General features: G+C 44.1%; 1 protein-coding gene across 1 annotated transcript in view; it reads right to left on the reverse strand.

The window, feature by feature from the left end:
* Nucleotides 1-24158, reverse strand: part of LOC145412686 (glutamate receptor 1-like) — a 453191-nt gene that overhangs the window by 39241 nt on the left and 389792 nt on the right. The window contains exons 9-10 of the mRNA XM_080282554.1: nt 5451-5561; nt 4944-5055 (exon numbers count right to left, since the gene is read on the reverse strand). Coding sequence (XP_080138680.1) covers nt 4944-5055; nt 5451-5561 — 223 coding nt within the window. The remainder of the gene's footprint in view (nt 1-4943; nt 5056-5450; nt 5562-24158) is intronic.

A 24158-nucleotide genomic window follows, 5' to 3' on the forward strand; every position in this document is an offset into this window, starting at 1 on the left:
GTCCTTATACGAAACAAAATAGTCTGAGGTTACAATAAAATAAAAGGGCAATCACTGTGGTGGAGGGAATTTCTAATGCGCCATAAATATACCCTGCATCTCCAACACGAAAAAGAAAGTAACTGCTACTAAAGAAATAATAACACTTTCACAATCTATAAACGCTTTCACTTATTCCGCAGTCACAAGACGATTTTATTCAGCTCAGAGAAATTTTGCCAGTCAAAGAATTGATACCTCACGATTAACCTTGTGTGGTAGGTTGTGGCAACCATCATCCACTCACTTGATGTAGTGCTGCCTCTTTATCTTTCACCTGCATGATTCTTTTTGTATCTGCCCTCCTCTCTTCCTATTTCTCCCACCTATTTCTCCCATCTTTCCTGTCACTTTTTCTTTTTTCAGGTGACTTTACAATGAATGGGAAGCCTAATGGTTTCCTGTAAACCAGGAAATCATTTACAACGATAGGTGGTAACCAAATAATACGTGTTCCCTAAGTGTTAACTAGTGTGCTGGCGCAGGGTTTGTGCCCCTCCCCTTAAAACAACTCAAAGACAAATGGCTACCCTTGGGGTAGGGGGGGGGGGTTTCAAGAATACTCCCCCAGTATCCCTGCTTGTCGTACGAGGCGACTAAAAGGGTTGGTGGTGGGTTAGTGCCCCACCCCGTAAAAAGAACTAACTAAAAAAGCAAATAAAGCGCCTTGGACCCGGACGGACCATACGTTGACGACTAGGGAACGGACAAAGGACATTCTGAGGGTGGGAACATGGAATGTGAGAGGAGTGAATGATGAAGTGAAAGAGAGAGAGATTGTTCAGGTGCTTGAGGATGCAAAAGTGGATATATGTGGATTGACTGAAACTAAATGAAAAGGTGAAAGGGTGAGAGAATGGGAATATGGTCTAGGTATATGTGCGGGAGTCAGTGAGAATGAGAGGGCAAAAGAGGGAGTATGTCTGATGATAAGCAAGAAGTGGAAGGAGAATATAAGAGAGTATGGAACAGTGGGTGCAAGGATTGTATGGGTGAGGATGAAAGTAGGTATACAAGCGTGGGCGATTGTATGGGTGAGGATGAAAGTAGGTATACAAGCGTGGGCGATTGTATGTGTGTATGCTCCAACAGAGGATCGAGTGGCAAGAGTGAAAGATGAGTTTTGGGCGAGAGTAGAAGCATGTATGGACAAGTTTGAGAGGAGCGAGAGAGTGCTGTTGATTGGAGACATGAATGGCAAAGTTGGGAATGTACGAGTGGACGGAGTGGTTGGTCAGTGGGGTGTGCCAGCTGAAGTAGATGGGAATGGTAGTGCTTTGGTGGACATCTGTGCTGGTAAGGGGTTGGCAATAGCCAACACCTACTTTCGTCATAAGATGATCCACCGGTATACATGGAGAGTAATGAGGAGGATGGATGGTGAACTTGTTGAACGAAAGGCAATGATAGACTACGTGTGTGTGGATGAGCGAATGAGAAAACAAGTGTTGGATGCAAGAGTGTGGAGAGGGTGGGGGAATGGAGTCTCGGACCATCACTTAGTGATGGCCAAGGTAGAGCTGCAAAGAAAGTGGTTGAGGAGACGAAGGGGAAGACAGGAGGAAGCAGCTCCTGTGAGAAGAGTGGAGAAACTGCAAGATAGTGAGAAAATGACAGAGTATAAGAGCATAGTGGAAGAAAGATTGGGAAGGTATGAGCTAGAGCAGATGGAAGGGGTGGAAGACGTATGTAAGATATTCACGGAAGAGATAGGCGCAGCGTGTGAGGCGGTTTGTGGAGTGAGGAGGAGATGCAAGGGTGTGCAAGGGACAGCATGGTGGAATGATGAGGTGAAACGAGCTGTGGAACAAAAGAAGAAGGCATATGGTGAATGGTTGGCGAGTAAAGGTAGAGGAGAAGATGAGAGAGAGAAGAGAGAGGTATATGTGAGCAGGAGAAGGGAGATTAAGAGACTGGTGAAGGAGAGTAAGAAGAAAGTGGATGAAGAGTTTGGGAGGAATCTGAGTGTGAAATGGAGGGAGAGTAAGAAATTGTTTTGGAAGGAGGTAAAGAAAGTAAGGCAGTGTGAAAGGGGAAATAGTAGGGGAGTGAAAGATAGGGAATAATTGATTGTTGGTGGAGAAGAGAGAGAAATTGAGGAGATGGAAGGAGCACTTTGAGGATTTGCTGAATGTAGAGAGTGAGAGCAGAGTGAGTATAAGTGGTTGGGGAATGGCTGGGAGAAGAAGAGATGAGAGGAGGGAGGAAGAGATCAGTAGGTCGGAAGTAGAGGAAGCGATGAAGAAGATTAAGCTGGGAAAGGCCCCAGGAATTGATGGAGTGTGTGGTGAAATGCTTAGGTATGGGGGTGAGATTGTTGTGGAGTGGATATGGAGTTGTGTAGATTGGCTTGGGAAGAGGGAAGGGTTCCAGAGGACTGGAAATCAGGTATAATTGTTCCTCTGTACAAAGGAAAAGGGGAGAGAGAAGTATGTGGTAACCATAGGGGTATTTGCCTTCTTAGTGTGACTGGTAAAATATATGGTAGAATAGTCATTGATAGGGTTAGGCATATGACAGAGGAGCTAGTTGGAGAAGAACAAGGGTGATTTAGGAAGGGAAAAGGGTGTGTAGATCAGATATTTGTTCTAAGATGTTTAGTGGAGAAGTATCTAGAGAAGGGAAGGAAAGTGTATGCTGCCTTCATGGACTTGGAGAAAGCTTATGACAGAATAGATAGGCAAGGTATGTGGAAGGTATTAAGAATATATGGAGTGGAGGGGAAATTGTTCAGTGCTGTGAAGAGTATGTACGAAGGAGCTAGGGCTACGGTGCGAGTGGATGGTGAGCTGAGTGAGTTCTTTGATCTCAATGTGGGACTGAAACAGGGTTGTGTGATGTCTCCATGGCTGTTTAATATATACATGGATGGGGTTGTAAAGGAGATGCAAGGTAGGGCAGTGGATGTGGGGCTGGCCCTAATGAATGAGGGTGAGATTTGGAAGCTTCCGGTGTTGCTGTTTGCTGATGATACAGTATTGTTGAGTGAAGATGAATGGGAGTTGCAAGGTTTGGTGAATGAATTTGGGACAGTGTGTAGGAGGAGGAAGCTGAAAGTTAATGTAAACAAAAGTAAAGTTGTGGTGTTGGAGAGGAATGAAGTCACAGAGTGTGCAGTGAGGTTGGATGGTGAGGATATGGAGAATGTGAGTGCATGCAAGTACTTGGGTAGTGTGATGAGTAAGGATGGAACTTTGGGGGATGAAGTACGTGAAAGGGTACAGCAGGGAAGAAAGGTTGTTGGTACACTGAAAGCCGTGATGAGAAATAGGGAGGTGAGTATGGAAGTTAAGAAGTCACTGCATGATGGTATTGTGATCCCTACCCTGACGTATGGAAGCGAGGCGTGGACCTTGCAAGAGGGGAACAAGTCAAGAGTGAGAGCAGTGGAAATGAGTTACTTGAGAGGAGCATATGGAGTGACGTGGAGGGACAGGTTGACGAATGAAGTGAAAGAACGTTGTGGGGTAGATGTGGATGTGGTTGAAAAGATCAGGAGAAATACACTGAGGTGGTTTGGACATGTGGAGAGAATGGAGAATGAAAGACTGACTAAGAGGGTGTATGTAGGTGAGGTGGAGGGAGGGAGAGGGAGGGGTAGACCGAGGATGAGGTGGAGGGATGGAGTTGAGAGGTATATGAGGGAGGGGGGGGTGAGTTGGGGGGAGGGTAGTCAATTGGTGGGTGACAGAGTGACTTGGAGGCGTTTTGTCTGCGGCCACCCTTTGCGGGATTAGGGCGTCGGGCTATAGATAGATAGATAGATAGACAAGTTATCTCTTTACCTCTGACATCTCCATTTAAGCACTTAAAAACTGAGTATTTTTTGTTTATATAATTTTTTCTTTTGTTCCTCCTCTTTCTTTTTTTTTTTTCTCCCCCCCCCCTTTTTTTGTATCTTTTAGCCTACACACCCAGTGACCACCTCAACACTCCGGGGGCTGAACAGCTACTTGATATGTATCAGAGGGCAGTTAGGGTGGGTGTATGAAAGGGACTTCCTGAAAATTCCCTGTCAAGTGGAACCGGTTTTACGTCGAAACGGTCCTAGCAACTGAACCGCGTCATGTAGCCAAGACCTCCCCATCCCCCGAAGTCCTACATACCATGCAATATTCCCTACGACTGCAAAAATGCATAAATATCAATCTCCAACAAAACAATCCGAAAATTACACAAGTACCTTAGTTGTAAACCTACAAAACTGTTTACCTCTAATATGGTAACTTCATTACATAAGGCAAAAACCTTAGGTTGATTACTTTCGTCAGATGGAAGTCAGAAAATACCCATGTGGTTTCAGAAATTAAAAAAAAATAAAAAACTCAGAAATAACTTCTTTACCTCGAACAAACACCAAAAAATGCAGTATTATAAGCAGAATTGAAATCTGCTTACACAAATACCTCATGAAATAAATTGATCAAGAAGTGAACCCCTCAAATTTATTCCTAACCCCTGAAAATACACTGAAAAATTAAATATCTGTATATCTATTGCCAGACGCCTTTAATCCCGTAAGGGGTGGCCACAAAAAAACCGCCTCCATGTTGCCCCATCCCCCGCCATTTCACTGCCCTGCTCCCAGTCCACACACCCCCTCTCTCATATACCTGTACCTGTCCACTCCATCCCTCCACCTCATCCTTAGCCTCCTCCTCTCTATCCCCCCCTCTACCTCACTCACATACACCCTCCTCGTCAGTCTCTCGCTCTCCATCCTCTCCATATGGCCAAAAATCAAATACTCACAATTAATTCTGAGGAAAGAGGTCAAGGGGTCTTCAGCTTAGCCCTTATAGTGATCATTCCCAGAAATTTACCTTCAGATACCCCAGAAATACTACGTTATCATCTAATACCTTCTCATTTTCCAGCACAAGCCCCCAAACTCATATACTCACAGTTAATTCCGAGGAAGGATGCCAAGAGGTCAGCGAGGTCTTTAGCGTATCCCTCGTAACGATCATTGCCAGTGTAGTTACCGTCCTTCCTTAGCATCAAGAATGGCTTCTCCTGTGAGGACAGAAAACGGGGCCGCTATATTATCCCAAGGAAAATAGGATCACACTAATTTTTCAGCTAATATATATAAAATTCCTCCTTCTGAGAGAGAGAGAGAGAGAGAGAGAGAGAGAGAGAGAGAGAGAGAGAGAGAGAGATGAAAAGGTAGCACCAGGTAACAAAGACCATATGGCACTAAGTCGCATCACAGAGTGAAAATATTTAAAAGGAGGAAACTCAGGGAAAACGGAAGATAAAATTAAATGTCATACAAAATCCCTAAATGAGTTAAAAAGGACATTAAACAGGTTATAGAAAAATACCGAGACACTTAAAATATCGCTTAAATCTGGAGGTCGGTAGAGAGAGAGAGAGAGAAAGAGAGGGGGGGGGGAGGATACACGCACCAATATGGATGTAACGATGTAAGATCTGTTAGTCATCACCCGGTCAGTCATGTGGCTCGTGTACTTGACCGCCACTGTTTCCAGCCCTCGGGTGTCGCTCCACGTCCCGATCTGAGAGAGAGAGAAAGAAAAAATTTACGAATGAATAAATGAATAATCTACCGCCAGGCAACAAAAGCCACATGACAAAAGGCAGAGAACGATTACGGTTGAGGAATGAATGAACAATCTACCCCCAAGAAACAAAAGCCAGGTGACACTATGGTAGAAAATGATAACGGGAGAGAGGAAAGTGGTAATTTTAAAGGTTAACTACGTGTATATACAATACGACAAAGGAAGGAGACGGGTAATTATGAACTGCAAAGGACATTCAAGTGACTAAGAAAAGGGCATAAGACGTGTAATAGATAAAAAGAGAGATTAACACACACACACACACACACACACACACACACACACACACACACACACACACACACACACACACACACACACAGCCATTTGTCCGGGTCGCTCCTCAGGTGGATGATAAGTGTTCTTGTTGCTTCCACAGACGATTTTATTCAGCTTAATACAGACTCTTCAGACTTAAGGGATTCTATCGTATAAACCCTTCACGAACCCCTTCCTTCCTCGAGGCCCATCCTTGGTTGGAAAATATTGTCTTTCCGTCTCTCAGCGTAAGGTCTGTGTGGAAGAAGCACCTTGACATCTGCGTAACTCTGCCGCCTCCTCTCCCAGTCCTTCTCTCCATCCATTCCTCTCTCTGTCCTTCTCCCTCTTATCATAATCTTTAGTCCTCTCAGACAACTCTCTTCCACTCCTCTCAACCTCCACTTGCGTCCTTCCAATAAGGATGCGTAAATTGCGGACAAGTGATTATCCAGGCGTAATATACAAAACAAATCACTAAGATGGAGGTGCTTGAGAGCCACCTAAGCTGACGTGAATACCACCTTACGGGTTGAAATGTGGGTGGCCGAGGAGGCTTTGTTGCATCTCCTCCTCAGCGATTTATTTTGCATATTACGACGCAACATTTGCCTGTATGCTCTTTTTATCCCTTACATATCGACACAGTTAGTATCAATAATAACATACAGGAAAATGTCGGGGCGTTGTGTGCAGCATAAGTCGCTAAAAAAAAAAAAAAAAAAAAAGTGCCAGGAAGTGACCGTCACCACTTAAAATACAGCCGTAGACCTCGTGACTGGTACGTTTCTTAGAGATGAATAAAATCGTCTGTATTACGCTTAAAGAAACCAATTATTTCCTGTTACTTGGACAAAATGTTATTCGTGAGAGTTTTTAATATTTTCGATGAACTACTTTTCCCTTGTGTACAGCTGACCTACTTAGTCCCGTGACGATTTGCCCTTTTATTTTTATTTATTTATTTTTTTTAAGCTACCTCTGCACAAATTTTCGTAACTTTGGACGGAGTTATAGAAGTCAAAGGGTTAACTAAGGCTGTCGAAATCCCAGAGTTTAAAGTCCCACCTATATTGAGTAAAATAATTTAGTCAGAGAAGATAAAATAAAAAGGGCCACGGGAATGAAGGTGGCACGTATACTACCTGTCGCAGGGGAAATATAATGCAAAGTAGTGAATGACGGGGAAAGGGATGATACCGTGACTTTTGTTATCTTGTCATATCACAGGGTTGCATTCCTTAGCACCTCTTCCTTAGCGATTTATTTTTGGAAATGGCTGGTTAACGCCCTTCTGTACGTTATCAATGCAGAGTATGGCGATATTAGAATGCTTTACGTAACACGGATATGGTCGGTAAGGCGTGACAAGCAAAATAAGTTGCTCAGGAAAAGGTGTTTGGGAGCTTCCTGAGCCGACGAGAATACGGGCCCAAGGAGCTTTGGTTAGTTCGTGACACTTCTTCTTGGCGACTTACTCTGCACATAAAAAAAAAAAAAAATCCCAATATCCTCTTGACCGTTACTGATGCCAACTATGCCAATATAAAACCGATATATATGACGTACAAAGATAAATCGCTAAGGAAGAGGAGCTACAAAGCCTCCTGTGCTACCCAGAATACAGACCTAAGTCCATAATAGCATAAAGTGAAGAGGGTGGCCGGAGTTGGTGAATGGGAGAATTATACAGAAGGTTGTGTTGGCGGAGAGACACAGACCCGTTGACAAGACCCGGGTTCATGTTGGTGCTGGGACAAGGCATGATGCTGGGGGTCTGTATTCAGCTAGGATATTAACTCTCAGGCTCCTGTGACTCACTCCTAGCTCAATAAAGACGTCTGGCATTAGTTGAAATAAAGATTGTTGTACCAAGCACGTGAGCTCTCAGGGTGGCAGGACTATACCATTTTACTATTTCCACAGATCTCTCTAAGTATATCTACCTGTCGATCTATCTGTCTATCTACCAATTTATCCATATATCTGTCGATCTTTTTATCTGTTTATTTATCTAACAAGGGTTGACAAATTTCGAGGACAGAGAGGACTCCATAACATTTTACTACGTATTTTCAAAGATTCTCTCTCTCTCTCTCTCTCTCTATCTATCTATCTATCTATCTCTGTATATATATATATATATATATATATATATATATATATATATATATATATATATATGACCATATCTCTCTAAAGAGTAAACTAATTTGCAGGATAGACACGACTCCAAAACATTTTACTGTTTTCACAGACCTCTATCTATCTCTACACATCTCTCTCTATATCTCACTGTCTAAACATACACACACCAGACGTCTGTCCTACGTTGAAAAATGTCGGCTTGTGGTAAGGAAACCAAACACATCACCGTAGAAAAACAGATAATGGGAATTACTTATCAATTCTTCGCCATGAGAGGTCCATCTAAATACCGGTAAAGTAAGTCGCCTGGTGGCAGCAAGAGTTAAATAAGGAAATACGGTATACGGTGTGGAAGGGGCTAAAAATGTCGCCATGGATGGAAGGGAACGACTGACGCAATGACCACCTCGGCACGACATTATTCTGAGCACGACCACTGACGACACTCTGCTAAATTCACGACGACAGCTGAATGGGGAGGGGGAAGGTGGAGGCAGACAAGGGGCGGGATGATGGAATGACTGTGAAGGAGGAAGATGGACAAAGAGAAAAAAACGGAGGAAGAGGTGGACAGAATGGCAGTGTAAGCAAAAAACCCCAGAAAAAAACGACAAAACGACGATAAAACTTAGAATTAACAGTGAACGAGTAACAATATATAGCCTACATGAGCATGAAAAATGGAAACTTTGAGAGTCACACCCACCCCAAGTATCCACCACATCAGCACATCCCTGAGAGTGTTCTTTGTCTTTAGACACATCACAATGACCTCAGACACACACCAGACGCACAAGCATACCAGATAAGCTACCATTACCCACTCTACTCCCTATGAGAGAGAGAGAGAGAGAGACTCATCCTTCAGAAAGGTATAGTGACTCAGTGACAGTAAGGGACACACGTTGGATTTGGTGGTCCGTACTACTTTGGAGAGAAATTATAAAAACAAGAAAATAAACTGTTGGAAACACTGACACTGTTATGGAACAATGCAAACAACGTGAAATGCAAAATAAAATAATAAAATGCAAAAAGAAAAAGTGAAAAAAAAATATATATGAAAATGAAAAATAATTCAACAAACAATTGGCGCTCAAATAATAAAAAATCATAAAACAGGGAAATATGAAGTATGAAGAATGCAAAACAAAATACGAACATAAAGAATTAAAAAAGACACCACAAATAATGCGATGAATAAACAATTATGTAATACATCTTTTAAAAAACGTAGAAGTTATGTAACTGGTAAGAAAGAGCAAACAGATAGCAAAGACCCCATCAAAAGACACACACACACACACACACACACACACACACACACACACACACACACACACACACACACACACACACACAGTCATCCTCAAAGACAAGAGCGGTGAGTGATTCTAATAAAACTAAACGAACTGAGACATAGAAAGAAACTAGAACAATGAAAAACACCAAACAACAGCATGGAAAACTCAAGTCAGCCTACGAGTAAAGCCCGGTGAATAATATTTGATACAAGACGAAGGCACGACCAAACACAAAACTATGAAAATTATATAGAACGGCATTTTAAAAAGAACCCAAAACTGTCAGCCTGAACGTAATGCTCAGCGAATGATTATAATACGTATAAAATTATGCATGAGTTACAGCACGAGAAAGTAGGAAGAAAATCGAAAAAAAAAATAAGAAGAAGAACACTGAACCACGAAATCTAGAAAAACTACCAGCTGAGGAGACGGTAAAAATCAAAACCAAATTCAGTAATGTAAACCCTGTAACCGACAATAAGAAAATATAAAAAATATAATGCAAAAGTAATATATTACTAGGCATGGGGGAAAACACGCAAGAAAGTATAAAGAAAAGGCAAACAAAAAAGAAAAGAAAATTAATGTCAGCCTAAAGGTTAAGCCTTGTGAACGACAATAATAGATTGAGTGGCAAGGACGTAACGCGAAACTCTGGACCAAATATACACTAAATACTAACTAAAACACACACACACACACACACACACACACACACTAAAAAAAATAACACCCAACAAAAACATTCAAACATCAGAGTTAGGCAAGAGTTAAAGCGTGTTGTAGCTGTTTGTTATTGTTGCAACCACAGGCTCTTCTGAATTTAAACTGGGCTAACTGCAGGCTGAATCTGCGCAGCTCGCCATCCTTCCAGCAGAGGACAGTGATGGAGTTAAGGATCGTTTGTATATTTAGGCAGCAGAGCCGGCTATATCGGTGCCACCACGGGCAGGCGTCCCTCACCAGCCTTGTGAACGACAAAAATAGATTCTACGCGACCAAAACAGAAGCATAAACGATTCAAAGGAAACTCCCATGTAAAACAAGATCACGATAAAAAACGAAAAACAGGATAAAATATAAAGAAAAGTACAAACACAACCACGAAAAAAATGAAGAAAACACAAAATCATGATTAAAAGAAGAAAATAGCAAACAAAACCACGAATAAAACGAAAATAAAAACACGAAAACGAAATAAATAAAAACGAAGATACAAAAACAAAACCACGATTAAAACGAACAAAAATAAATCCACGATAAAAACGATGAAAAATACAACCACGATGAAAACGAAGAAAAATAAAACCACGAAAAAACGAAGGATAAATTAACGAAATCACAATAAAAACAAAGAAAAAACAAGAGCACAAAAAAAAAATTATAAAAAGACACGATAAAAACGGAGAAAAAAATAAACAAAAGCACGATAGAAACGATAAAAAAAAAAAAAATCAGCAAAAATAATTCTGCTTCAAGTTATGTCTCTATGAAGGACAAGAGCACATCCTAAGCGACCACGATGGAGCATAAACGACCGAACCTCCCGGAAAAAAGGATAAAAACCGATAACGTGGGTGATTAATAACACTTAAGATGGAGGGAGAGAGGGAGGCTGCGACGGAGAAAAGGCGGGAGGCTGAGGGGGAAAGACAAAGAACAAGGGAAGAAGAGGAGGTAGGGATGAATGGAAGGAGGGAAGGAGGCAGGCTTTGCTAGGATGGATGGATGGATGGATGGATGGAAGGAGGGAGGCAGGCTAGGCTAGGATGGATGGAAGGAGCGAAGGAGGCAGACTAGGCTAGGATGGATGGAGGGAGGGAGGGAGGGAAGGAGGCAGAGAGAGAGAGAGAGGGAGGCTAGGAGGGAGAGACAGAGGTACTTTAGGAGGGAGGGAGAGAGGGAGACTTGGAGGGACAGACGGAGGGAGGCAAAGAGGGATGGAAGGTGAGAAGACGGGAGGATAACAGGGCTGAAGGGAGAGAGGAGGGAAACCGATGAGGGAGAAAGGATGACTGGCAGGAAGAGAGAAAGGGAGGGAAACTGATGACGGACAAAGAGAAGCTGACAGAAGAGAAGGGAGGATGTGCAAGGTGGGAGGACTGAAGGAAGGAAGGAAAGAAGGAAGGGAAAGGCTGGCAGGGAAGGAAGAAAAAGGGATGAGAGAGGGAAGGATGGAAGGTGTGAGGGATGGAGTGGGGCTGGGAAGGTGGGAGATGGGAGGGGAGGAGGTAAGACTAGTAAGCACAGACAGAGAGAAGTGAGGAACGGAGACGAAGGTGGAAGAAAACTTAAAAGAGAGGGAAAGATGGCTGGAGTAGAAGGAGAGAAGGTTGAAGCAGAAAGAGAGGAGGCTAGGGTAGAGGGAGAGAAGGCTGAAGTAGAGGAAAAGAAGGCTGGAGTAGAGGGAGAGAAGGCTTCAGGAGGAGGGAGGGCTGGGGTAAAGGGAGGAAAAGTGGAAGAGAAGGAAGGCTGGAGGAGAAGAGAAAGAGAAAATGACTGCCGAGAGTGGATTGTAGTAGAGTGCGTGGATGAGTAGTGTGGATGGGGAGTGGATGGGTGCTGTGAATAGGGAATGAGTGGGTGGATGAGTTTTGTGGATGGGGGAGCTGCTGGGTGGATGGGGAATTGGAAGGTGGAAAGGGTGGATGAATGGTGTGAATGAAGAGAGGGTCGGTGGAAGGGCGATGTGGATGGGAACTGGGTAGATGGATGAATGAAATGGACAAGGAATGGGTGGATGGAGAAACGAGGCGTGGTTGGATGGATGAGTGGATTAGAAGTGGGTGGGAGGATGAGTAGTGTGGATGGGTTGTATGGGTGGGGGATGGGTGGGTGGATGAATGGTGTGATGGGGAGTGATTCCAAACGCGGGTGTGGATATATGGTGTGAATTGGAGGGTGAGTGGGTGGATGAGTGATGTGAATAAGAGGTCTAGGAGTGGATGAGAGAATGGATGAATGGATGGGCGGTGTTGATGGAGGAGTGGGTGGCTGGATCAAGGAGTGGTTTGGAGACTGGGGGGAGATAAATGGTGTGGATGGGTGTATGAGAGACTGGATGGGAGGAAGTGTCGACATGAAAGTGGATGGGGGAGTGTATGGGTGGCAGACAATGGACAGGGAGTCGGTAGTGTGGATGGGGGAGCGGGGGGGTGAGTAAGTGGGTGTGGATGGGGGAGCGGGGGGGTGAGTAAGTGGGTGTGGATGGGGGAGTGGGTGGTGTGGATGGGGGAGTGGGTAGTGTGGATGGGGTAGTGAGTGGGTGGATGGTGTGAATGGAGCAGTGGACTGGTGGTACGGAACTGGCACTGGGTGGATGGAAAGGTGAATAGGTGGATAGAGTGGGTGGATGGTAACCCTTTCAACAAGAAGACGCCATTTTACACCATTCTTCCTGCCTCCAAGCGATTTTGTTCAGCTCAGCAGTGACTCTTTGAACTTGAGAGGGGAAATACAGGAACCATTAACCCCTTCACTGACACAAGTTCTTCCTAACTTGAATAAAATCGTCTTGTAACAACAAGAAAGAAAAATGACGTACTAGGGGTGACGTGGTTAATCCATTCACTAAGGTGAGGACTTAAGCGATTCTTGCCACTACAGTTCATTCTTATTTTGACCCTGATTTTCTCTTGCGGTTTATTTCACGTTGCGAAGTGGCAGAAAAATACACTACTATGGCACTACATTCTTTCTCCAAAGCGCTTCTTCTTAACTAGCACCATACTCAAGGGTTAATCTCTTGTTTCAGCTTAGCATTCAAGCCGGAGAGATAGCAATTTTAAGCCAAGTTCAAGTGAACATAATATCCGTGTTTCTTCAACTTAGGAGAGAGACCTAGAACTGAAGAGTTTAATGAAGACTTACCTCCTCTTGCATATCATTTACACTTGTTACTAGCAAAGTGGTTTGTATGATACCACGTGTGGGAATACCTGTATTAACTCGTACTTTCTGACGAGTAATAAGTTCATTCTTGCCACTTCCAGACGATTTTATTCAACATGGGATTGGAACTTGTTGTAAAAGGGTTAATTAGTACTACCTCCAAACCCTCCAGCTTGAAAAGTATCTGCTCTGATGAAAATCGTCTGGTGATAGCAAGAGATTAAACAATAAGTCATGAGACTGAAGGTGTTACTGTGTCAAATACAGAAATATAATAGTGAAGATGAGATGCTCCCAGGCCTAGGAGAATACAGGCTGGGGTGGGCTTTGGACCTGAGTTAGTGGATAGGAAACCTCTGAAGTTGGCTGGCAGAGTTTTTAAAAGGACGGCAGAGGTGAAATTGTGAAACAGCTATAAAAATGAAGAAGTGAATTCTGTATTGCCATGCAATGCAAAGGCCCCTACGGGATGATAACCATACATATGTAATTGACCTTGGGAGTAGATGGCTGGTTGTTCCGCACGACACACCGTCATGGTATGGGGAAAAATTGTGAAGTTATATCAAAATCTGTCCATGCATGTGATGATTACAGAGTGGACACGAAACTGCAGAAGGATGCACCCGATCTTGTTTGAGCCCCAAGTGTGACCTTGACCTTGGGAGTAGTTAGCTGGTTTTTGCGCCTGACACAGCCTCATGGTATGGGGAACAATTGTGTGAAGTTATATAAAAAAATTTCCAAACATGTGGAAGTTACAGAACGGACACGAAATTGCAGACGAACTGACGTACTGACGGAACCGTGCAAACCTAGAGTACCCGACCGGGAACTAATAAGCAGGTGGCTTTTGGAAATGGACAGGTGGGTGGGTGAGTGACTTTTTGGATATATGTGAATGAGTTTTGAAGTTGGTTGGCAGAGTTTAACACCTTCAACTCGCACCCTATTTTTTTCCCATTATTCGTGTAATGAGATCATTTTGCTAAGAGGAGATACGGCTTATCAAACTGCTGCAGTCAGTTATAGCCTTCTTAAGCCCCCTCCCTGCTAAACATTCTTTTTAAGATTAATGAAATTGCCCAAAGGTAGGAAAATATAGAGAGAACACGTCACAGGGTTAAAGGGGGGGGATAGGTGAATGTGTATGAATGAATGTAAATGTGCATGAGTGAATGAGCTCTAGAGATGAATAAGGAGGTGTCTTTGCCAATGGGTAAGCGTGTGGGCGAGCTTCGGAAAGAGAAAATGGATGAGTTGTGGTTCTGGATAGCAGGATTCTTAATATATGTGGAGGTATACAACAGGATAAATGCCAGTTTGCTTTCATCTAACATAACTGAGTCACGCTCGTATCTTACATACTAAATGGTGGCAGCGTGAAACTGGCGACTCTTAGTTATGAGGTGGGAATGTGTCTCCTTGATTACTAATCAGATTTATCCTCTAATTCACCTACACCTAGTCATCAACTGACCTGAGAGGGGTTATGGATCTCTATCAGGTAAAAAAAAAAAAAAAAAAAACTATAGAGTCCAAGGTTTAGTCTATAGGTGGGCTCCGGAGGTTGATGTGAGGGGGGGGGATGGGCTATGAGGGAGGGCGGCTTGGAAGGGGATCAGCGGTGTCCTTGGTGTGTCGTGGGTGTGAGTAACGACGCCTAAGGAGTCAATACAGCGCCACTGCTCAATATTGTGGTTTGGGGACCAGCTGGAGGTAAAGCAGAGTATATTAATGGTCTATCTATCTATCTATTGCCAGACGTCTCAATTCCGTTTGGGGTGGCCACAAACAAATCGCCTCCAAGTCGCCCTGTCCCCCTCCATTTCACTGCCCTACTCCCAACTCACACCCCCCCTCTCTCATATACCTCTCCACCCCATCCCTCCATCTCATCCTCGGCCTCCCCCTCCCTCTTCCCCCCTCCACCTCACACACATACACTCTCTTCGTCAGTCTTTCACCCTCCATTCTCTCCACATGGCCAAACCACCTCAGTGTGTTCCTCATAATGCTTCCTATCACATCCACCTCCACACCACAACGCTCCTTTATATCCTCATTCGTCAGCCTGTCTCTCCATGTGACTCCACAGGCTGCTCCTAAATAACTCATTTCCACTGCTCTCACTCTTGACTTGTGTCCTTCCAACAACATCCAAGCTTCACTTCCGTACGTTAGAGTTGGTATCACAATACTGTCATGTAGTAACTTTTTCACTTCCATGCTCACTTCCCTGTTTCTTATCACTGCTTTCAAAGAACCAGCAACCTTTCTTCCCTGCTGTACCCTTTCAAGCACTTCACCCTCCAAACCTCCATCCTTACTCATCACACTACCCAAGTACTTAAACGTACTCACATTTTCCAATTCCTCACCATCCAACTTCGCTGTACATTCACTGACTTCACCTCTCTCAAAGACCATCACTTTACTCTTCCCTACATTCACCTTTAGATTCCGTTTCTTACACACTCTCCCAAACTCATCCACCAAGCCTTGCAGCTCCCCTTCGTCTTCACTCAACAACACAGTGTCATCTGCAAACAACAGTACAGGGAGTTTCCAAACACTATCCTCTCTCACCAGGGCCAGCCCATCCCCATCACGCCCCCCCTTCTCTCTCTCTCTCTCTCTGTTCCTTCCTTCATCACTTTCTCTAGTCCTTCCTCCCTCCTACAATCGTTCTCTCTCTCTCTCTCTCTCTCTCTCTCTCTCTCTCTCTCTCTCTCTCTCTCTCTCTCTCTCTCCACGATATTCAACCATGCAAATGTTGTCCGTTTATACCTGAAGGGGGTCAAGGTGGGGCAGATTCTTTGTCTATATACCTAGGCTGCTTTCCCTAAAAAAAAAAGGAGGTTAGCCGAGACAGGACGACACACTCTGAATTTACTCATCCACACACATATTTACCCTAATAAAAACATCATTTCATTGTCCAGCCATTATTCTTCCATGCACTATCGCCATAACTCTCCTCCTCCTCCTCCTCTTCCACCTAGTTTCCATCATCACTATGCTCAACTTCACCAAGACCATCACCATCAATTTTATCATCACCACCACCATAATCATAGTATCATCACCATCACCTTCACCATCCTCATCCTCAGTCTTTTTTCTTCCTTCTGCGGCCCCCCTTTGGAGGATTAGGGCGTTGGGCTATAGATAGATAGACAGATAGACCAAGGTAAATTTATCGATTTTTCCATTGGTCCCCAGATCCCTCTCTCACTCTTGCTATTCTTCACACGATCCCTTTCTTCTGTCTTGTCCTCCTCCTCCTCCTTTTCCTCCTCCTCATCTTCTTCTTCCTGTTCCTTTTCCTCTTCCTCCTCCTCTCCCTCTTCCTCTTTCTCCTCCTCCTCCTGTTCTTCCTCTTCCTCCTCCTCCTTGCCCTTTTCCTTTTCCTCTTTCTCCCGCATCCTCTATCCATCCTATTCCTCCTTCCTCTATCCCGTTCTTTCCCCTTCTTCCTTCTGTCTTTCCAACCCTCATCCTCTACTCTCGATCCCTCCGTCCTTCAATCCTGTCTCTCCTCTCGATCCCTTCGTCCTCCCATCCTTTCTCCTATCCTTTGCATCCATCCTTTTCTCTCCATCCCTTCATCCTTCCATTCTTCTCCTCTCTTCGCCTCTCCATCCCTCAGTCCTTCCATCCCTCCTCCAACTCCCTTCTCCGTCCTTCCATCCCTCCTCCAACTCCCTTCTCCGTCCTTCCATCCCTCCTCCAACTCCCTTCTCCGTCCTTCCATCCCTCCTCCAACTCCCTTCTCCGTCCTTCCATCCCTCCTCCAACTCCCTTCTCCGTCCTTCCATCCCTCCCCCCTTTCCTCTCAATCCCTCCGTCCTTCCATCCCTCCTCCTCTCCTCTCGATCCCTCCGTCCATCCATCCTACCTCTCCTCTCCATCTCTCCGTCCTTCCATCCCTTCTCCTCTCCTCTGAAACCTTCCACTTCTCCTCTCCATCCCCCCGTCCTTCCATCCCTCCTCTTCTTCTCTCCATCCTTCCGTCCTTCCATCCCTCCCTCTCCTCTCCATCCTCTCGTCCTTCCATCTTTCCTCCTGTCCTCTCCATCCCCTCGTCCTTCCGTCACTACTCCTCTCCTTCCCTTTCTCCTTCCATCCCTCCTCCTCTCCTCTCCATCCCCTCGTCTTTCCATCTTTCCTCTTCTCCTCTCCATCCCTCCGTCCTTCCATCACTACTACTCTCCTTCCCTCTCTCCTTCCATCCCTCCGTTTCGCCAGACGCACAAACCATTAAATATATTCCTCTCTTTCATCCTTGTTAGCTCAGTTGGTAATACAGGTTGGTCTACAGTATATACTGTATAACACTCGTCGTCCACTCCACCGGGCGATCTCTTCGTGTGTTGCGGGGACGGCTCAGTCAGCGTTCTCAATGTCTATTCTGCATCATTTATTCATTTCCAACTCTTACTGTCACACCTACGTCCACACCAGCAGACTGAGCCGTCCTCACAACGCAAGATAGTGCCGGGCGAGTTTCTAGTGCTAAGCTCTTTATAAGGGACAACCTGTATATAAAGCTGCCACATAATATACTACCTGATGCTGATGACATGGCAGGCGTTTGAAAAGTGTCCACGGATATCATTCTATCTGAAATACCACAATGTGAGCTTTTTCGGAATGGATGACAGCTATTTCCCTTAGCAAACTGGCACTTTGTGAATATCAACGTTTAAGTTTAACTGAGAATTAGTCCGCATGCAATGTGAATTTCAACGTTTAAGTTTAACTGAGAATTACTCCGCAAGCAAAAGTGTAAATATGATACGGTACGGTCAACTTGCTCTCACAGACAGAACTGAATCACACCCACATTTTGAATACTAAGTGGTGGTGGCATGACATTCAGTGAGCCTCAGTTGTGATGTAGGAATGGGTCTTCTTGGTTACGAGTCAACCCGCCCTTCAGTCTGATCACAACAGGCGATCAAGTGAGCTGGAATGGGTTAGTGGTCGTCGGCAGCTTAGAACAAACACGATACATAACCTCAGTTTTACGAGTTTATTTCTGGATGTATTACGGAAAAAATCAGACCCTTCAAAGCAACTCCGACCTCAATCTTAAATTTTTATACTTATCTGCTACTTTATTCATTTTTTACTTATTCAAAATATTTCTAAACCGGTCGGCGTTGCCACCGGCGGCCGGAGTTGCCCCATTTTACTGAATGTTTTATGTGCAAAATATGTTGCCAAAAGAAGTTGGTAAACAACATACGAGAGAATGTGAACCCTTTCAGTCCGATGACATTGCAATAGATTTTTTTTTTTTTTTTTTTTTTTTTTTTTTTTAATCAGCGGGTGATTTTATTCATCTCAGGACAGACATCTATTAGTGAAGGGGCTAATAAAGACAATATCCAGGCTGCTTCTCCATGTCTGAAAAGCCTGTGTAAGGCTGAATCAAATCGTCTGGTGGTCAATCAATCAATCAATCATTTCCTGTGGCACCCCACGGGATGCATAGGGCCTCAATGAACTCTCTCCAGCAATATTTGTCTCTTGCCATCTCCTTCAGGTCCCACCAACACTCCTCTCCTGCTTCTCTTTTCACTGTCCTCAACCAGGTTTCCCTCGGCCTACCTCTACCTCTTCTTCCTCTAGCATTCCACTCTGGCACATCCTGTATTAAACTACCTTCTTTTCTGTATATGTGATGGCAATAGTAAATTATGAAGCACGTCATGGGGCTGAAGTGGTTACGTTGTGATATGCCAAATCAATTGTGAATTCACTGCTAGGGAGCCTCCTAATCCCACGAGAATATAGAATGCACGGAGAGAAACAGTGATATGGAGGGAGGTAAGAGGAAGAGGAGGAGAGAAGAAGGGAGGGGAGGAAGAAGGAGAAGGCATGGAACGACGGATGGAAGACGGGAGGAGAAACGAGGAGGGTTGGAAGGACGGAGGGAAGAAGGAAGGAGAAACGGGGAGGGTTGGTAGGACGGAGGGAAGACGGAATGAGAAACGGGGAGGGTTGGAAGGAAGGAAAGAGGGAAGAAGGAAGGAGAAACGGGGAGGGATGGAAGGATGGACGAAGGGAAGAAGGAAGGAGAGATGGGAAGGGGGAAGGAAGAGGAAAGGCGAAAGCAAGGAGAGAAGGAGGAGGAGGATTACACACAGGATTACACAGGAAAGCAAACAGCAACAGACCTTATGGTCCTTTCGAGGCTGCTTGTTAGAGAAAACTATGACTAGAAAATCTAACTCTACATGCTGAAGGATAAGGATAGTAAAGCAAGAAGGCTCCCCCCACCACCAAACCCTACAGGAAAAAGTGAGAAAAACCACCATGCAGCATGGAAAAACTGACATGGAAATTTTATAGGAAACACTGGAAAGGAAAAGTCACATTCTATAATACTTTATCTATAAGCTACCCGATAGAGTAACCTGAAAGAGAAAGTAAACAAATAAAATAATAGTTACGGCATGACATTATAAACCGGTACATTGAGTTAATGGGAAGTCTGTGGACATAACGCGGAAGCTACACACTGCACAGTGTGGATGTTTAAGGGTGGTGCGGCAGCCTTGCCTGGCGCTTTTAAGGTAGGCAGCAGTCAATCAGGCCCTAGCTCCGTTTGCTCCACTGAGACAAGGAACTCTCCCATGTGGGACAAGTACACAAGTTTCATCCTGAAGCAGTGACCCCTGGTACATTAAAAAAATCCCGATGGTGGTCATTTGACTAACAGGGACCCTCAGTGATCCATAGTCCATCACAGGTCGAAAGTAAGAGTAGTGACCGTTAACTCCGGGTTTTCTGTGCAGATCCTAATCTGTGCTTATATTGCTTTCTTTGCATTGGGGAGATTGAAAAATATATAAGACGGGTGTCTTAGATAAAAGGGGACTGCACAGTGCACAGTGTGGATGTACAATGCACACAGTGGATATTTAGGGGTGGTGCGGCAACCTTCCCTGGTGCTTTTTAGGTAGGCAGCAGTCAATCAGGCAATAGCTCCGTTCACTCCACTGAGACAAGGAACTCTCCCATGTGGGACAGTACACAAGTTTCATCCTGAAGCAGTGACCCCTGGTACATTAAAAAAATCCCGATGGTGGTCACTTGACTAACAGGGACCCTCAGTGATCCACATCCCATCACAGGTCGAAAGTAAAAGTAGTGACCGTTAACTCAGGGTTATCTGTGCAGATCCTAATCTGTGCTTACTGTATATTACCTCATTTGCTTTGGGTAAGTCGAAAAACGTATAATGACGTGACGTGACGCTATGTTAAGTTTACGGGGTGTCCTGTAGACACGAGGGGACTGCACAGTGTGGATGTATAGGGGCGGTGCGGCAGCCTTGCCTGGCGCTTTTAAGGTAGGCAGCAGTCAATCAGGCCCTACCTCTGTTCACTCCACTGAGACAGGGAACTCTCCCATATGGGGCAAGTACACAAGTTTCATCCTGAAGCAGTGACCCCTGGTACATTCAAAAAATCCCGATGGTGGTCACTTGACCAACATGGACCCTCATTGATCCACAGCCCATCACAGGTTGAAAGTAAGAGTAGTGACCGTTAACTCAGGGTTATCTGTGCAGATCCTAATCTGTGCTTATATTGCTTTGTTTGCACTGAATAAATTGAAAATGTATAATATCGTGATGCAACACTATGTACGGGTACATTGTTTACGGAGTGTCTTGTAGACAAAAGGGGCATGAACTTACATGTAACGTAGCTATAAAAGCAAGTTATTCGGACAGAAAAAGAGTCAGCTGAGGATTCTCGTTCAAATACTTGTCTAATTTGTTTTTGAATGTCTCAACTGAGATACTGTTCATGGTATCTGAGGGTAATCTGTTCCAGATATTTACAACTCTGTTAAAGAAAAAGTATTTTGCTTCATGGGATTGGAATCGCTTTCCCATGATTTTGCAGCCATTACTTCTGGTTTGACTCGACCGGTCTATATCAAAATATTTATTCATGTCTAAGTTGTCATATCCCTTCATGATTTTGAAAACTTCAATAAGGTCCCCTCTTAACCTGCGCTTCGTTAGGTTAAATAATTTAAGTTCTTCAAGGCGTTCCTCATATGGTTTGTTTCTAAGTCGTGGTATCATTTTTGTGATTCTTCGCTGAGTTTTCTCTAATTTTTCAATGTCTTTTCTGTAGTACGGAGACCAGAATTGCACACAATACTCAAGATGGGGGCGCACTAGCGAGTTGTACAAGGCAAGTATGACTTTTTCCGATTTAAACTCGAAAGTTCTTCCAATAAAACCCACTAGCTTGTTTGCAATTTTAACCGCATCGGTACACAGCTTACTTGGTTTTAGGTCATTTGATATTATCACACCAAGATCCTTTTCACTGTCTGTACTTGATAACTGAATATTGTTCATTTTGTAATTTGCATGGACATTGTTACTTCCAATTTGAAGTACTTTACATTTTTCTGTGTTGAATTTCATTTGCCATTTTTCTGCCCATGAGGAGGAGGAGGAGGAGGAGGAGGAGGAGGAAGAGGAGGAGGAGGAGGAGGAAGAGGGACAGAAAAAAAAAAAACTCTGGGATATGTGACATACACTACCCAAGCCTCGGAAAGGAAAACATCCATACAGTGCATGACAACTGACTGTATTTATCAGGTATCTAACGTTGTTATAAAACCTTGTTTGTTTATCCTGTCTTATCTACTGATTTTGATGGTACGACTTTGGAGCTGTGACTGGCTGATTTAGTAATAGCCGGAGGCTTGCTTCGAGCCCGCGGCTTAAGCACTACTTTCTGAAGTCAGAGGCGAGCTTCATTTTAGAATATGGCCAAGTCCAGCTGATTGAACCAGACTTGAGTAACCCGTGAGCCTCGCCTTGCGACCGCCTCAAGTACGACTTTCAAGTCTGACTCAAGCCTCATTCCAGCAAATGACCTGAGTACCTGAATGCAGCAACAGAAACGAGGTAAATGTGCAAAGGAAGTGGAAGGCAGAGTGGCACAGGGAAGGAAAGTGGTTCGTGTTATGACGGCCTTGATACAAAACAGAGGTCTGAGTCTGGCAACTACAAGAAGATAATGCCCACATTACCAAATGGGTGTGAGACTTTGGTGTGGCGTGAAAACGAAGAGCCAGGAGTTAGAACAGTGGAGATGGGGTCATTGAGAAATGTTTGTGGAGTGCGGAGAGTGGCTGAAATAATGTGATTCGTGAATGATATGGAGTAAGGAAGTCTATGAATAATAAAACAGCAGTGTGAGTACCTAGACGGTACGGTCGTATGGAAAAAGAGGTGTATACAATTTGGTGATAGGGACGCATGTGAGTGAGTTGGGTGAAGGAAGGCGGCGAGGTGGACCAGTTAGGTGGATAGGTATGGTAAATGAATTGGTGAGAGACAGGTGTGGAGGCTGATGTGGCTCGGAAACTTACAAGGAATCGAGCTGGTTCAATGCATTTTGTACAGGGCGAGTGCACGACAAGGGTTTGGTATCACTCTCTTTAATTTAACAGTTATCGGAATACGTATATGATAAGTAAGACAGCACATCCAGTATGTGTGGATGTAGAGTTCAGGATGAGTACACGGGTGTGTGGTCTGTCACTGAGTATGTTGTAGGTTAGTTCTCGCATTACATGTTTTTTCCTTTTCCTTGCTCGCTGAACCCTACCTCATCCTATCTTCATGTGGGGGAAAAAAAAAGAGACGGGATAATGATGATGATGATGATGATGGTGGTGGTGGTAACACTTAAAGAAGGTGAGATAACGTAACGTGTACAATACAGGGTGAGTAATCAGCCACAGGCTCAAAGGCCTAAGCTACGGATTTAGTAACACCGCGGTTAAGCATATCTTGGAGTCTGGTCGCCTGTATCGTTACCTTCAGACGATTTCATTAACTCCCTGACAGCGACAGAAATCTTAGCTATTTTATTCTTGCTACAGACGATTATATTCAGCTTAGTAGTGATTATCGCCGTAATTTTATTTGTCTAACTTAGCAAGAACAACATACTTCAACCTTCTCATGGTCGACACAGTTCTTTGTATCTATTCCAGCAAACGCCAGACGATTTTATTCAGCTGAGAGTGAGTCGCAGGAGCCTCAGTGTTAATACCGGTACAATTAACTCCCAACAACCGAGACAACGCCATTCTTGTCCAGCTAACGCCACACGATTTTATTCAGCTGAGTGAGTCATGGTAGCCTGAGTTTAGACGTCATGGTGCTGAATGAATGAATGAAAAAATAAGAGGAAAATAAGAAGGATGGATGGATGGATGGAAGGAAGGAAGGAAGGAAAGAAGGAAGGATGGACGGAAGGAAGGATGGACGGAAGGAAGGATGGACGGAAGGATGGATGGATGCAAGGAAGGAAGGAAACAATAAGGAAGGAAGGAAAGAAGAGAAAGAATGACAAAGGAAGAAAAAGATAAAAAGAAAGCAGGATGGAAGGACGGAAGGAAGGAAAGAATAAGGAGGGAAGGAAGGAAGAGAAAGAATGAATAAGGAAGTAAAAGATAAAAAGAAAGCAGGAAGGAAGGAAGGAAGGAAGCAAGAAGGAAAGAATGAATTGAAGAAAGAAAAGAAAAAAAGAAAGAGCGTAGGAAAGAAAACAAGAAAAAGAAAGACAGGAAGGGAGAAAGGAACGAACGAACGAATGGAAAAGAAAAAAAGGAAAGAATGAATAAATGAGGAAGGATGGAAGAAAGAAAATGACTGAATGAACAGGGAAGGACGGAAGAAGGATGGTAGGGTTTACCTAAAAACACTCCAGTACATCTCTGGGCCAGATTCAACATTGATTTTGCTCCCAACCTGGAAGAGGACACTTATGACATCACACGTTTTTCCTTTAATCCACTACTGGAATAGGATCATACCATTTTAATATTCTCTGGTGTTGGTAAGAATAAAATCGCTAAATATGCTACA

This window comes from Coenobita brevimanus, chromosome 1 (assembly GCF_032717465.1).
Source record: "Coenobita brevimanus isolate Jiangsu-jjx chromosome 1, ASM3271746v2, whole genome shotgun sequence".
NCBI lineage: Eukaryota > Metazoa > Arthropoda > Malacostraca > Decapoda > Coenobitidae > Coenobita > Coenobita brevimanus.